Consider the following 16,204-nt stretch of genomic DNA (forward strand, 5'->3'; position numbering starts at 1 on the left):
AGGGAAGATAAAGTGCTTCTCAGATAAGGTCAAGTTAAAGAAGTTCATCATCACCAAGCCCGTATTATATGAAATGTTAAAGGGAGTTACCTAAGAAAAAGAAGATCAAAAATAGGAACAGTAAAAATGACAGCAAACTCACAGTTATTAACGGCCACACATAAAACAAAAATGAGAGCAAACTAGGCAAACAACTAGAACATGAGGGTTGTCATTAAGGGAGTGGGAGGGGGAGAGGGGGGAAAGGTACAGAGAATAAGTAGCATAGATGATAGGAGGAAAATAGACAGGGGGAGGGTAAAAATAGTGTAGGAAATGTAGAAGCCAAAGAACTTATAAGTATGACCTATGGACATGAACTATAGGGGGGGAATGTGGGAGGGAGGGGGGTGGGCAGGATGGAGTGGAGTGGGGGGGGGAATGGGACAACTGTAATAGCATAATCAATAAATATATTTAAAAAAATTATGAAGGCTATAGTGAGAAACAAAGCAGGCCACTATATAATGATAAAGGGGGCAATCCAACAAGAGGATATATAACCCTTCTAAACGTTTACAATCCAACATAGGGGCACCTAATTATGTAAAGCAAATCTTGATGGACATAAAGGGAGAGAATGACATAAATAGAGCCATACTAAGGGATTCTTAATACCCCACTGACATGGAAGGACAGCTCTTCCAGACAGAAAATCAACAAGGAGACGGTGGCCTTAAAGGACACACTAGATCAAGTGAATTTAATTGATATCTTCAGAGCATTTCAGCCCAAAGCAGCAAAACATACTTTCTTTTCAAGTGCACATGTAACATTTTCTAGGAGAAACCACATGTTGGGACACAAAACATGCCTCAATAAATTTAAGAAGATTGAAATCATATCAAGCATATTCTCTGACCACAATGCTATAAAACTATAAATCAAGCACAAGAAGTAAACTGAAAAACATACAAAGACAAGGAGGCTAAATGACATCTTACTAACCAGTGAATGGGTTAACAATGTGATCAAGGAAGAAATCAAAAACTACGTGGAAACAAATGAAATTTAGAACACAACAACCCCAAATCTGTGGGAAACAGAGAAAGCAGCCCTAAGAGGGAAATTCATAGCATTACAGGCCTATCTCAAGAAAAAGCTCAAATATACACTCTAACTTTACACTTAAAGGAACTAGAGGAAAAAACAAAAACAAAAAAACAAAGCCCCAAGTGAGTAGAAGGAAGCAAATTATAAAGATCAGAGTAGAAATAAAATTAAGTCAAATAATACAAAGTCAATGAAACCAAAAGCAGGTTCTTTGACAAGAAACACAAAATTGACAAACCTTTAACCATAGTAATCAAGAAAAAAAGAGAGAGAACCCATATAAACAATATCAGGAATAAAAAAGGAGAAATACCAACTAACACCAAAGAAATACAAAGGATTGTAAGAAAATATTACGAACTAAATCCCAACAAGTTGGACAACCTGGACAAAATGCATAAACTCCTAGAAGCATACAGTCTTCCAAAACTAAATCAGGAAGAATCAGAGAATCTGAATAGACAGATCACAACTAGTGAAATTGAAGCAGTAATCAAAAAAACTCCCAACAAACAAAAACCCTGGACCAGAAGCCTTCTTAGGTGAGTTTTACCAAACATTCCAAGAAGAAATAACATTTCTCCTTCTCAAATTATTTTGAAAACTTCAAGAGGAGGGAAGACTTCCAAGTTCACTTTATGAGTCCAGCATTATCCCAATTCCAAAACCTGATAAAGACACTACAAGAAAGAAAAGTATAGGCCAATATCCCTGATGAACATAGATGCTAAAATCCTCAACAAAATATTAGCAAACCAAATGTGGCAATACACTAAAAAAAAATCATACACTATGATCATGAGATTTATTCTGGGGATGCAAGGCTGGTACAGTACTGCAAATCAATAAAAGTGATACACATCAACCAAATGAAGAATAAAACCCACATCATCAAAACAATAGATGTAGAAAAAGCATTTGATAAAATCCAGCGCCCATTTATGATAAAAACTCTGAACAAAGTGGGAATGGAGGGAACATATCTCAAAGTAATAAGGGCCACATGACAAACCCACAGCCAACATCATACTGAATGTGCAAAAACTACAAGCATTCCCCTTAAGGTCAGGAACAAGATGGGGATGTCTGCTTTCACCTCTCTTACTCAACATAGTACTGGACATCCTAGCCACAGCACTCAGAAAAGAAGAAATAAAAGGTATCCAAATTGGAAAGGAGAAAGTCAAACTGTCATTATTTGCAGATGACATGATACTGTGTACAGAGAACCCTAAAGTTCTACCAAGAACAATTAGGACTGATAAATGAATTCAGTAAAATATCAGGATACATAATTAATATCCAGAAATCAGTTGCATTTTCATACACCAACAATAAATTAGTAGAAAGGGAAACTAAGAAAACAATCCCATTCACAGTTGTTTTAAAAATATATAACATACCTAGGGATGAATATAACAAAGGATGTAAAAGGCCTGTACTTGGAAAATTATAAGAAATGGAAGACATAAACTGAAGAAGATACAAAAAAGTGGAAGCATATACCGTGTTTATGGATAGGAAGAATTAACACCATTAAAATGTCCATACTACCCAAAGCAATCTACAGATTCCATGTAATCCTATCAACATACCGATGGTATATTTCACAGAACTAGAACAAATATTCCAAAAATTTATATGGAACCACAAAAGACACCAAATACCAACAGTGATCTTGAGAAAGATGAAAAAGGTGAAGGAATCATGCTACCTAATATAAAACTATACTATAAGGCCTTACTAATCAAAACAGCATGCTACTGGCATTAAAAACAGACATATAGATCATGGAACATAATAGAGAGCCCAAAAATATACAATGGGCTTGTAGGGAAAATGGAGTCAGTCAGGTTCCCTCACCCAGATGTCCGGCAACTGTGATTAAGCAGCATTCATATACCCTTGAGTATGGGCCTGCATGCACAGAATCATGCGCTGTTATATAACACTTGGCACCCTGCTGGCTTTGTGTGCACTTAGTATATAAGGGAGTCAGGGCTTCCCACAGTGAGACTCATGGCTTATGGAGCGCATGGATCACCCCACCCTGGAATAAAGGCATTTCAGACATCCCAAAGGACCCACAAATTTCCTTCCATCTGCCTGAATCCCATGTGAACCTGCCCAGCCTGGACCAGCTGCAAAACAGGATTAAAACGAGTTTATTCAATAGATGGTGCTGGGGAAATTGGACAGATACATGCAAAGAAAATGAAACTAGACCACCTTCTCACATCACACACAAGAATAAACTAAAAAAGGATTAAAGACTTAAATGTTAGACTCAAAACCATAAAAATCCTAGAAGCAAGCATGGACAGTAAAATCTCAGACATTTCTCATAACAATATTTTTTCTCATAACAATATTTTCTCCCTCAGACAAGGGAAACAAAAGAAAAAATAAACAGATGGGACTACATCAGACTAAAAAGTTTTCCACAGCAAAGGAAACCATCAACAAAATAACAAGACAACCCACTGAATGGGAGAACATATTCACTGATACATCTGATAAATGATTAATATCCAAAATTTGTAAAGAATGTATAAAACTCAATACCAAAAAAAAAATCCAAAAGACCTGATTAGACACTTTTCCAAAGAGGACATACAGGTGGCCATTAGACATGAAAAGATGTTCAAAGTCACTAATCATCAGAGAAATGCAAATTAAAACCACAATGAGATATCACCTCATACTTGTCAGAATGGTTATCATCAATAAATCAACAAACAGTAAGTGTTAGCAAGGATGTAGAGTAAGGAGAGCCCTCTGTACTGTTGGTGGAAATGCAGATGGATACCGCCACTGTGGAAAGCAGTATGGAGTTACCTCAAAAAATTAAAAAAGGAACTGCCTATGACCCAGCGAATCCACTTCCAGGAATTTACCTGAAGAATCTAGAAACCCTAATTCAAAAGAATATACGCACCCCACATTAACTGCAACTTTATTTACAATCACCAAGATTTGGAAGCAGCCCAAGTGTCCATCAGTAGCTGAGTAGATAAAACAGCTATGGTATATTTGCACAATGGAATACTACTCAGCCATAAAAAAGTAGAAAATGTTAGCCTTTGTGACATCATGGATGGACCTGGAGATATTGTGGTAAGTGAAATAAACCCATTAGAGAAAGACAAGTACCATATGATCCCACTCATACGTGGATTATAATGAACAAACTGAACTAACAAGCAAAATAGAGACAGACTCATAGATGGAGAGCAGGCTGACAGCTGGGGGGAGGGGGAAGGGATTGAGCAAAAAAGGAAAAAAAGAGAGGAACAACAGTGTTGTGACTGCAGGGGGAGAGGGGAGGGTAGAGGTGGAAGAGGGTATAGGGGCATAAATGGTGACGGAAAAAACCACAGTATATTATTTTGTTTAAAAAAACTTCTAAATTTGACTTATAAAGTCTTCATCTGATTATAGACAGAAAATTTACTTTGACAAATTATGAAGTTAATCTGTATATTGGGAACCACAAAATGGAGGCTGCCCCAGTGGCCTGGCCCACATCACAAATCTAATCCTAAGTCGGCCTCCTCTTATGGGAAACACTTGTCAAGGAAACCTAACATACACCAATCACAATCCTCCAACTCAGCTTATCTAGTTTACCTTAACCTAGAAAACAGGATTTGTCAGCCTTATAAGAAAAGCCTGGACCTCCTAGCCAATCATGTCCTGTCCAATCATGTCTGCGATGCCTCTTTTAACTCTAAAAACTCAGCCTTGCCCAAAAACCCAAGGGAGGGGTGCTCCACTGCTTGCAAGCCTCTGTACTCCCACAATGCATGGATTGTTTTCCCTTGAATAAAGCACATCAAACTTGTTATTAAATTGTGTGATTTTTGTCATTTGATACAAATAATTCACCTACATAAGCTAACTTACCAAAGCACCATAAGACTCAGAACAGAGTTTTGAGAAGAATGGATTCAAAACATAAACCGACTCTTTAGGATACAAATTAGAGAATATGTTTTCTTTTCAAAAAGCAGTCAAGGACAACGAATATTCTTGATCATAGAATGCAAAAGGCTTAGAAAACTATGTGCTTTTAGACAGAATTCAGTATATTTAACTAAGTCATTTCATAAGCTTTTCACAGATTTTAAGTTACCAAAATACATAAACACTGTAGGTGATTCCTGTACAATAAGAGTTTTTCCTATGTGTAAATATGGAAGCACAGCTTTGATTAGAGTTAAAAACAATAAGGAAAATACTCAGCTTAAGACCAAAGCCCATTTAAAAATATCACTTACCGTGCTGCAACTACATCATTAGAATAATCAAATGACATGTTATGGCAAATTGAGAAAACACGGATAAAATAATATGTTTATCGAAATCAGATAGTTACCACCTCCTTAAAATCTTAAAATTAATACCCAAAAAGTGCAGATGAATTTCTGGGGTAATCAATACACAATTGTTTAGTTGAAAAGGCTAAGGAGAATGAGGAGGAAATATGATTAAATTGATAACTATGAAACTCAAAAATGTATTTTTAATTTTTGCTCAATCCCTCTACCTCCTCACACAAATACTCCCAAAAGCTGTCAGCCTGTGCTCTAAAAGACAGAAAAAAAACTCAAGAAAGAAAATGTATCCTAAATATGTCAAATGATCTTAAATGTTCATTTACTATCCCTTAAGCCAAGAATTAAAAATACACTTTCAAAATGTGCCTCTCCCTCTCTCCAGTCTCTGAATTAATTATGGGGGGGGGGGGGAGCTTCTTGTTTTTAAATTCTAAACATTAAAAAAAAAAAAAGGAATAAAGAAACATGCATTTTCATAGCTCCTGAAAAGAAAGGAAGTGCAATTAGGGAAGAAGCGTATTCTTTTACTTCCAACTTCAGTTCTAATTCCAACATTACTGTATTCTGTAACCTTTATAAAATCATTTATTGTCACTGAGACTCACTTTCTTCATCTGTAAAATGAGAGGACTGGGCTGTTCCTCTAGAGTCCCTTCCACCTTTAAAATTCTAACAATCTTTGGCTGCACCAAAGAGTCAGCTTAGTCCACCAAAGATTACTCTTGACTGATTCATTTATGAATGAATGTGGCAAAAGGATCATTGTTGTTCTGCTATGGATGTCAGCCTTGCCAGTCCTTTGTGAGCAAAAAAAGGTAAATGGCAAAAAAACAGGTTAACAATGGGGGTTTTTACAAGGAAGCAAAACTCAGGACACTAGTGGGGTCTGGCCCTTTTGAGCCCATCTCCTGAGAGTGCAACAGCTGGTTTAGAGTGAAGGCCTTGAGACATCCTGGAATGTCAACTGACAGAATCTTGAGATTTGAAGGAACTTTGAGATCCCTGAGTTCGACTCAGTATATTTTAAGAATGCCAGGAAGTCAACTAATATTTGACAAGGAAGCCAAGAATACTCAATGGGAAAAAGAGAACCTTTTCAATAAATGGCGCTGGGATAATTGGATCTTTGCTTTTAAAGGAATAAGGCTGAACCCATTTCTTATACCACTCACAAAAATTAACTCAAAATATAGTAAAGACTTAGGTAAGACCTGAAACCATGACACTCTTAGAAGAAAACAGGAGTAAAGTTCCTTGACATGGGTCTTGGTGATCATTTTTTTCATGTGACACCTAAATCACAAGCAACAAAATAAAAAATAAAACACATGGTACTACCTCAAACTAAAAAGCTTTTCAGCAGCAAAAGAAATCACCAACAAAGTGACAAGACAACCTATGGAATGACAAAAAATATTTGCAAACCATACATCTATTAAGGGGTAAATATCCAAAATAAATAAAGAACTCATATAACTCAACAGCAAAAAAACAAATAGCCCATTAAAAATGGGAAAGGACCTGATCAGACACTTCTCCAAGGAAGATATACCAAAGGCTAATAAAAAGATGCTCAACATCCCTAGTCATTAGGAAAATGAAAATGAAAATCACAATGAGATATCACCTCACACCTGTCAGAATGGCCATCAACAAAAAAGACAAGAAATAACTAATGCTGGTGTGGATGTGGAGGAAAGGGAAGCCTTGTACACTGTTAGTGGGAATGTGAATTGGTGCAGCCACTATGGAAAACAGTATGGAGGATCCTCAAAAATTAAAAATAGAACTATCATATGATCTAGCAATTTTACTTTTGGGAATATATCCAAAGAAACAAAAACACTAAGTTAAAAAGATATTTGCACCCCCATGTTCATGGCAGCATTACTTACAATAGCCAAGACATGGACACAACCGCAGTGTCCATCAGTGCATGAATGGATAAGGGAGTGATGGCATATATACATAATAGAATATTTATTCAGCCATAAGAAAAGGAGAAATCCCACCATCTGCGACAACATGAATAGACCTCATGAGGCATTATGCTAAGTGGAACAAGTCAGACAGAAAGCCAAATACTGTATAACCTCACTTACATGTGGAAACTTTTTTAAAAACCTAAACTCACAGAAAAGGAAATCAGATTTGTGGTTACCAGAGGCAAAGGGAAGGGGGGAGGGAAATTGGAGAAGTTAATAAAAGGTACAAATTTTCAATTATAAGATAAATAAGTAATAAGGATGTAATGTACAACATGACTATCGCTAACATTGCTGTATGATACATAGGAAATTTGTAAAAAGAATAAATCCAAAGAGTTCTCATCATAAGGAGAAATTTTTTTTCCTTTTTTATTTTTATTGTATCTATAGCCTACAGTTGGGCGAACTCATCTAACACAAAGCCTATTCCATAACAAAGTGTTGAATATCTTGTGTAAATTATTGAATACTGTACTGAAAGTGAAAAACAGAATGGTTGGTTGAGTACTCACCATTGATGCACACAGCTGAAAGCACACTGGACCTGAAGAATGTTTGAAGCACTGAACTAAAACAAACAAACGAAAAATGCAGACAACACAGTACACTGTAGTCTCGGTGCTTTAATCTCATGATTGGGTGGCTGATTGGGAGCTATGCTTGCTGCCGCTTTCCAGAATCACAAAAGAGCATATTGCTTGTCCAGGAAAAGATCAAAATTCAAAATTCAAAGTACAGTTTCTATTGAATGTGTATTGCTTTTTCACCATCGTAAAGTGAAAAAATCCTAAGTTGAGCCGTTATAAATCGGGGACTGCATACCTGTGGAGCTTTTTAAATTACACCTGAGGATACTGAATCAAAATGTCAGGTGGGAGCATCCCAGGTACTTTTTAAAAGCTCTATAGGTGATTCTGATAACTAGGCAAGGTTGAGAACTACCTCTTTGACTCAGTCATTGGCACAAAGGTAGGACAGGCATTTAGGAAGGACCAAAGCGACTTCCTGGTACCCCTAAATTTATGCTGGCCTGACAGTTGCAAATAAAACCTCTTCCTCCCTGTCCTATACTCCAAGTTACAGAGGCAGCATAACCCCAAGAAGGCTACACAGGTCTGGGACTGGGAAGACTACGTGGCTAAGGACAAAGTCTGATAGGTCACACACTTGTACGCAATCCAGCTGAGCCACAAATTCAACTCTGTGCCCTCAGAAAACCAAACCAAAAAAAGGAAACACAGCCAGTGATGATTCACATTGTCTATAATAATCCACAGCAGCCCGTACATGATGAGCACTCAATAAATACTTATTGGATGAGTGAATGACAAACAGGAGCTTAAACTCCTAAGTACTTTTCATTGGAATACAGTTAACTGTTTTTGAAAAGCTCTGCTGGGAAACAAATTAGAGCAGAATCAAAAGTAACCAAAGGGCAGTGAGAAAAAAAACTCAAAAAAGGACATTCCCATTAACTCTACTAATTATGCAAATAAAAACTGAAAAAAATCTAAGGGAATACTTTAGTGGAACTCTGTGGTGATAAAGTGGTGACACAGTGGTAAAGACTAGAAGATGCCTACCATGCAGACTAGTTCCCCTTCTCTCCTCAGTAACAGAACCCCAGTTTCATTTAGGGTAGCTATGCACCAGCTAAATGACATTTCCCCGCCTTCTAGCTGAGAACAGCCCTATTGATTGTGATTTGGCCAATGTGACATAAACAGAAGTTTTATATGGTGCTTAATGGGAGTCTTCTTAAAGGGACAGTGAGTTGATTCTTCCTATATCCTACTGCCTAGAGTCATTTTGAGCCATGAGAGCGAGGGCTACTTCCTAGGGAACCAGAAGGACTTCAGGAGCGACCACACCAAGCCTGGACATCCCAATACTAACCCTGACTGATACAAGGAGCATATCTGGGAAGTTTATGAAGTTATAAAAATGTAATAATTCCAAAATACAGTCATCCCAAACAAACAGTGATACCCTAAGAAGTACACATGATTACTATAGTTTAGACATTTATATACATTCATTATCTCATTTAATCCTCACAACAAGCCCAGGTGATGTTATCCTCATATTACAGGTGATGTAACAGAGGTTCACAGAGTTAATAATTTGCATAAAGTCTAAAAGCTAATAACACCAGACTCCAAGATGGTGTCAATCATACCACTGAAAGAGAAGAAACTTGTGGATGTCAAACTAGGGGGCTGCCAAGCTAGATACTGATGCAGGATTTCACCCCTAAAGGCATTGCTGGAGCTTTTCAAAGAGGCTACTATCCGTATTACAACAAGTATGTCAATGTGAAGAGAGGAAGTGTAGCTGGGGTCTCTATGGTGCTGGCAGCTTACATGCTTCTTTAACTACTGCCTTTCTTACAAGGAACTCAAACATGAGTGGCAACACAAGTACCACTGAAGAGGACCCAGTGTGGAATCCATTTGCCTGACCATTATCTTTGCACAGCACCTCTGAATCCTTTCCTATTGTAATTAACACCTAGTAAAAGATGATTGGTACTGGGGGCGGAGGGAAGCTAATAACAACTAGACCTGGAGATCTAACCCAAGTTGTATCAAACTCCAAAGCCCATGCTTTTTCCACTAATCATGTTGAATCTGCAAGAAAAACTCAATAAATTCATCTTGAACAGATATCTATGTTCTAAAACTAGTTGCATATAGCCAACACCTTTGATCTCAAGGACAAGACTAGCCTTTTCTGCTTTCAACAGTGTCTTTTGTTTTCGTTTTCAAAGTAAAAAGCACTTAGTAAGCAATAAATACTAGTTTCCTTACAAATATAATTGCTCTTTTAACTTTACAAGATTTTAAATGATGTATCTATTCTCCTTAAATGTAAATTGTTCTCAGTTACACAGAAAGGAACAAACAACAAATAAAAAATTACTTCTGTATTTCAGCCAGATAAACAGAAAAAACACATGGGGCCTTGAAGATGTTTTCCTTGCCTTAAGAAGATGTCTAAGTTCATCTGTCATTTTATTCTTCCAAATGGGAAGAATTATTAATCAAGTCCCATGAAGTAACACCCTCAGGTAGGGGGAACCTACACACCTAGTGTGCCCAGGGCTTCCCCAGTTTTAGCACTGAAAGTCCTGCACCCCGGGAACCCCCTCAGCCCCAGGAAAAACTGGAGAACTTATCACTCTCCGGCCTCAGGTTATACCATATAAACGCATAGTTATGTCTTCAACAAAATGCACTAAAATGTGGGCAACGTATAGTACTAAATTGGAGGTAAACATATTATAAAATAGGATTTTAAAATATGTGAGCAGCTAGCAAAAAGAAATTATAAAGCTCTATGTAATTATACTTAACCAAGAGAATGTTGCTGAGAACATCAGAAGTTTGTCAGATGTTTCACTTCGATGATATTCAGTAAGTGCAGACAGTTTAAAAAAAATGGGCTCTGAACAGCACACACACTTTTACACACACTGGATGTTTCGTCCACATATAAAATGGAAAACTATATAAGGAAAGAATGAAACAGGAAACAAATTTCATTCAAGATTTTGAAGTATCTCATCTCTGTGACATGGTGGAAAACTCTACTTTTGATGTTTCAGTTTTGCAGTATCACAACAGGCTAAAAACTCTTGTAAGAGTAGAAACTGCAAATCTGTAAGTTTAGAGCTTGGACTGGGCACATACTCTCAAAGGTCCTTTCCAACTTGAACATTCCATGACTTTGTGTGACTCCTTTACAGATGAAGTAAGTCAGGCCAGACTTACGCCATCCCAAGGGTCCAGCTCTGGCTGGTGACGGAGGCTGGACTGCTTATTAGCCATGCTCTCATCTTCAGTATGCTTAGAAACACTTAGACCAAAGGGGTATATGGTAGCATGGAAAGATAAATGACATATTTCACCTCCTGTGGGGTATTTCACTTAATTTAGATCATAAACAGATAAATTGGCCTCAAGTTTAAAGAAAGGGCTTTGAGTCCACAAATTCTTTAGAGGCTGTCATTAGTTCCTTCAACCATAAAATTGCACAATATTCTGAATATATATAGTATTTGTTTTCATGAACTCTAAACAAGCAGAAGAAATGATCACAGTAACTTGAAAAGATGGCAAACATCTTTGTAGTTTGAAGGACCTTCAAAATTCAGAAAACAAATTATAAATTCAAATTCAGAACAAATTATTGCTGTTATCCAGTTGTCCTTGCATTGGTTCTTATAAGCAAACAAACAAGACTGTAGTTTAAGGAAGGCCAATAACAATGACAAAGATCAGTATTTATTCTGATAACTTGATTCTTATCACTGAAAGAGATTACAAAAGAGCACAGAAGTCTACAGGCATTTACTGTTCAATCAAAAATCTGCTGCCTTGAAGAGGAAATATGTATTTTTCTAAGTGGCAGGTGTACACTGAGTTGTTTTTTAATCACGCTTTTGAATGTATGCCGACCTATCTATATGCCAGGCCTGCGCCTCCATAACCAAAGTAAATTGTACTGACAATTTACAACTGTGTACAGTCAATGACTGTAATGCAGACTAAGTCTTGTTGATCCAAACCCCATTGCTGCCCCATTGGTACCCCCTTTCCAAGAAGACGCAGCAGTGTATATTGTGGGGGAGCTTTGCCCGCAGAGCCCCCTCTCTGCCACGGATGAGAATAAGTCTACCAAGAAATGATCTGCTTTGGGGAGGAAAGGTGGCCAGCAGATCTCTCAAAGGAGAAGGGCCAAGAGCCTTTTCCTCAATGGGCTTTTATTGGGTTCAATTTGCACAGGAATACAGGTAAAGCTCATCAATCATTGTCAGGCAGTAAGGATCAAACAATAGATAACATACAAAGAACTCTGAGGGCTTATTCTGAGTCAGGATCAGATAGCTAAAGGGCCATAAAACTTTGGGGAAACAAACTCATTTTATGTTTGGACCCTTATCAAAAAACTGAGGACATTCTTAGCAAAGCAGGTTTCACAGGGTTTTATGCATTCTTTCTTAGGCCTGATTGCCCCGCACGTGGCTGCACTGCCCTCCAGCATTGTTTCAGGCTTAACTCAGGCAGGGGAAGTAAGGCAGCCAAGAGATTAGGAGACTTCTTGCAGGCATAATGAGGACTCAGGCTATGTCAAAACCAAGGGGCAAGGGTCCATCACCCCCTTTTTCTATAGCCCCCCAAGTCCTGCCCTGAGGGCCCCTTCATGACTGTTCCTGTCTTAAGATTCCTCAAGGGAGGGATAACCTATCTGTCAATGGCTAACCAGTCATCTGCTCGGGGCCAAGCAGAGTGAAGTAAAGCAGGGCAGAGGTAGCGCCCCTGGCAGGGAGATAAGCTTTGTCTTAGTGGCTTATGGTCCCAAGGTCTCTCACTCAGCCTTAGCCATGGGGGATTACAGCTTCTGAAACCAGGAAGGGCGATTCCCAACACAAATATTCTGCCAAAGGCCAGGGCTGCTGGGCTAAGGGACCTTGGACAAATCACTGAAACCTCACAGGCTCTCAGTTTCCTGTTTCCCTCATCTGTGGAATGGGGATAATAATCTCACATATTATATGTCTATAAAATCAAACTAAAAATAAATGTACTTAAAATACTTGAAAGAACTTTGTAAATTACAAAATTATGATGTAATACATTATTTAAACAGCTGAGTTGGCAAAAGAACATATCTCTGACATATCAAAAGTGCCTCCTAAGGATATATGAGTTCATATATAACGTCACAAATGTCTGTAAAACAATATTTAAATACATAATAGTTATCAAATTAAAAAGACAAGTCAAGTAAAGCACTAGAAATTATAGATAGAGTCCTTTAGTGTCACAGCAGTTAGAATGGTGTATTACTTGAACTTCATGCTGGAAATTAGGTGATCCTTTTTTTTTTTTTAATCCTCACCTAAGGGTATATATTAATTAACTTTAGAGAGAGAGGAAGGGAGACAGAGAGAGAAACATCAGTCAGTTGCCTCCCATACACGCCCCAGGGATCGAACCCACAATCTTTTTGTGCACAGAACAATGCTCAGCCAACTGAGCCACCAGGCCAGGGCCATAGGTGATCCTTTAATGCCAATTTCACATGCCCTCACAGGCCTTCAAGATAAAGGCACTCATTAACCATTAACCATATGCAAGTGCAAGTTCATTTCTCCAATACTTCAATGAAAACACTTTTTACTTGTATGCATTTCGATCTAAAATGCACAGATTGACACAGTCCTCCAGCTACTATATATATTCTAATGTATATAAAAGGTGAAATGAAACAAAAAAACACCATTACCCATAGCTATCTACTACTACAAACAAAATGCAGTGTGAAACAACAAAATTAAATGCAAACAGTACTTTTCCAAACATCGACAGTGTTCTTAAAAATCCCCTCAGTTTCCCAAACTGACAAATACCCAAAGTAACAAAAATATCCTTTTCAAATATAATTATGACTATATCAACTAAAGCCCAACCTAAAGTCTTTGATGAAATGCTTATATTAAAATGTCCTTCACACATTTATAAGTAGACTAATTTTAAAATTAAATTTTGCAATACAAAGTCTATACAATATAATTTGGAATGGTCCGTGAAATAAGGGTATGAGAAATACACTAAATATTTTCATCTCCTGGAGACTTAACCAAAATTCTTGCAGCAGGAAAGCCTGTAAATGTAATGAAATAAAATCTCTGAAAATCGTAACTATATTCTAATTTATTTAAAACAGTTTTGAGGTCAATCTCTCTTTTAAATTCTTATTACAAACAAGTACACTTGCCCTAACTTTTCTCTACTAGACCTAATATTTTCTTGCAACAAAACCAGAATACTCTGGGATACAAGTAACCTTTTCTTTTTAAAGATTACATAATTTCTTTCTAAAAGATGTTGATGTCTGAGGGGAAATCAAAACCAATGTAAGTGAAAACAGAAATGGAACTGCTATATATCCATTTTAAACAAAAATGGAAATATCCTCACTTTTCAAACAACTGTCTATCAAGAACTTTCTCAATAAATTAATCAGAATTATCAAACACTGCATGTTAAGCCAGAGTAAAACCAGGTGAGTCATATTATAACATATACAGAACAACCTGCAGCTAAGGCAAATACTGGAACTAAATAATGTTCTAATGAATAACTTTTCTCATTCTCTTCATACATACTTTCCAGGTTCAACTGAGGCTCTAGAGCCCATAGAAATGTACTTAGGATTTCTGATGTTCCAGAAACCTAGAGAGTTCTATTCAAGGGGGTGGGGAAGGGATAGCTATATGAGTACAAGGTCTGAAAAGCCTGCCATATACTCAATTTAACAACCAACCGTCCACAGTACAGAAAACTCAAGAAAGCACCGGCTTCCACCACCCGCCCCACCTTGCTCCATTCTTTTGCTCTTCATTTCCATCCCTTGGTCAACTTTAAAGCTAAAAGGGAAGAACCTGTTAAAATGGATTTTTAGAAGATAAATACTATAGATGAAGCAAAAATAAGTGGCTCTAAGAAACCCAATTATTTACATACAACCAAAAGACAACGCGCCCACGAGGATTCCGGCCGGTGAAGATGCAACCTATGATTTGCAGAGAAGATGGGATCTAAAACAAACCCCAGAGATGGTTTCTCTCCCAAGGGAAATAATACAATAATGATGATGACGATGTGGCTTCTCACCCAGAGAGTTCACCCAGACAGTTTCAGACGCAGGCTTCGCAACTCCCGAGGTGCGGAAATTCCAAAGAAGCCCGGCCACTCACTAGTGCAGCATCTCCACTAGGAGGCAGGACTCCGGACTGGAATCCCACCCACAGAACGCTCTACTCAGCCAGGAGTCCAAACAACCCCAGGCCGGGAAACCCACCGAGAAGCCGAAGAGAAAGCAGCAGAGCCGTGACAGGGAGCAGCTGGAGGGAGGAAGCCACCTCGGGCGACACCCCAGAGGCGCTCGTTGCTCTGGAAGCTGCGAGCGGGACCTACGGGCTCACCTAGCCCTGCAGACTGCCCGGCGCAGGCGCTGGCCCCGCTTCCTCTGCTGCTCCTCAGCTCCCAGCGACAGCGCCCCCGCGCAGCGGGAGTGGCCGTAGCGGCAGGTGCTCGGGTTCCTCCGCCCCCGGCTCTGTCGCGCCGGCTCCTCTGAGGGCGCCAGCAGCTGCAAGCAGCGCCTTAGCGCTCGCCGCCTCACCATCCTATGAGCCAGCCGCTGCCTGGCCTTGGCTCACCTGGCGCCCCAGGGTCCCGCGGCCCCGGGCCCCAGGCCCCAGCTAAGGTCGCTCCACACTGCCCGATCACTCACTTACTGTGACCTTCGGATCTGGTCCTGCCAGCGTCAGCACCGGGCTGGCCGCCACTCCGGCCTTTACCAAGATGGCCGCCCCCGCGGACCCCATCTTGGCTGAGGAGGCGCCTGGGTGCGGGAGTGTGCTTCCACAGCCCGGCCCCTTCCCTGCAGGCGCCTCGTACATTCTGCTGAAGTCCTGGAGTCCAAATTAGCTCCACAGTCCTAAATCAGAAGCTAACTTTCATTTCGCGTGAACACCTTCGTGGTCACCAGCAATAATTGCTAAAACTGAGTGAGATCCTGGTGGCCTCTTACAGCTTGCGCAATCCTAGTAGACAAGACCTAGTAGCAGCATACTTACAACTTATGGCGCCACAAGCCTGGTAGCTAAGAAACTAAACTAATTTGAAGTTTTCAGTAGGTATTGAATATTAATGGCAGCACTGCCTTGTCAGTGTGTGCATTTACTTTTACAATGATGTCATACCTTCTGGTACC

The 16,204-nt window shown here is 39.0% G+C and overlaps 1 protein-coding gene and 1 pseudogene across 5 annotated transcripts in view; one reads left to right on the forward strand and one right to left on the reverse strand.

The window, feature by feature from the left end:
• The window catches only part of NAPEPLD (N-acyl phosphatidylethanolamine phospholipase D), a 60,990-nt gene extending 45,086 nt beyond the window's left edge, over positions 1-15,904 (reverse strand). The window contains exon 1 of one of the 5 annotated variants that reach the window (XM_053927047.2): positions 15,722-15,904. Coding sequence is in view for 1 of the 5 variants with exons in the window: in XM_045193877.3 (XP_045049812.2) it covers positions 15,414-15,613 (200 nt within the window). In the remaining 4 variants the exon portion in view is untranslated. The other 4 variants (XM_045193877.3, XM_024558869.4, XM_045193889.3 and 1 more) reach the window with 4 other exon arrangements.
• On the forward strand, positions 9,584-9,850 carry LOC112303328 (ATP synthase subunit f, mitochondrial pseudogene; annotated as a pseudogene).
• Positions 15,905-16,204: the final 300 nt, after the last annotated feature.

The sequence above is a fragment of the Desmodus rotundus genome, chromosome 6 (assembly GCF_022682495.2).
Source record: "Desmodus rotundus isolate HL8 chromosome 6, HLdesRot8A.1, whole genome shotgun sequence".
Lineage (NCBI taxonomy): Eukaryota > Metazoa > Chordata > Mammalia > Chiroptera > Phyllostomidae > Desmodus > Desmodus rotundus.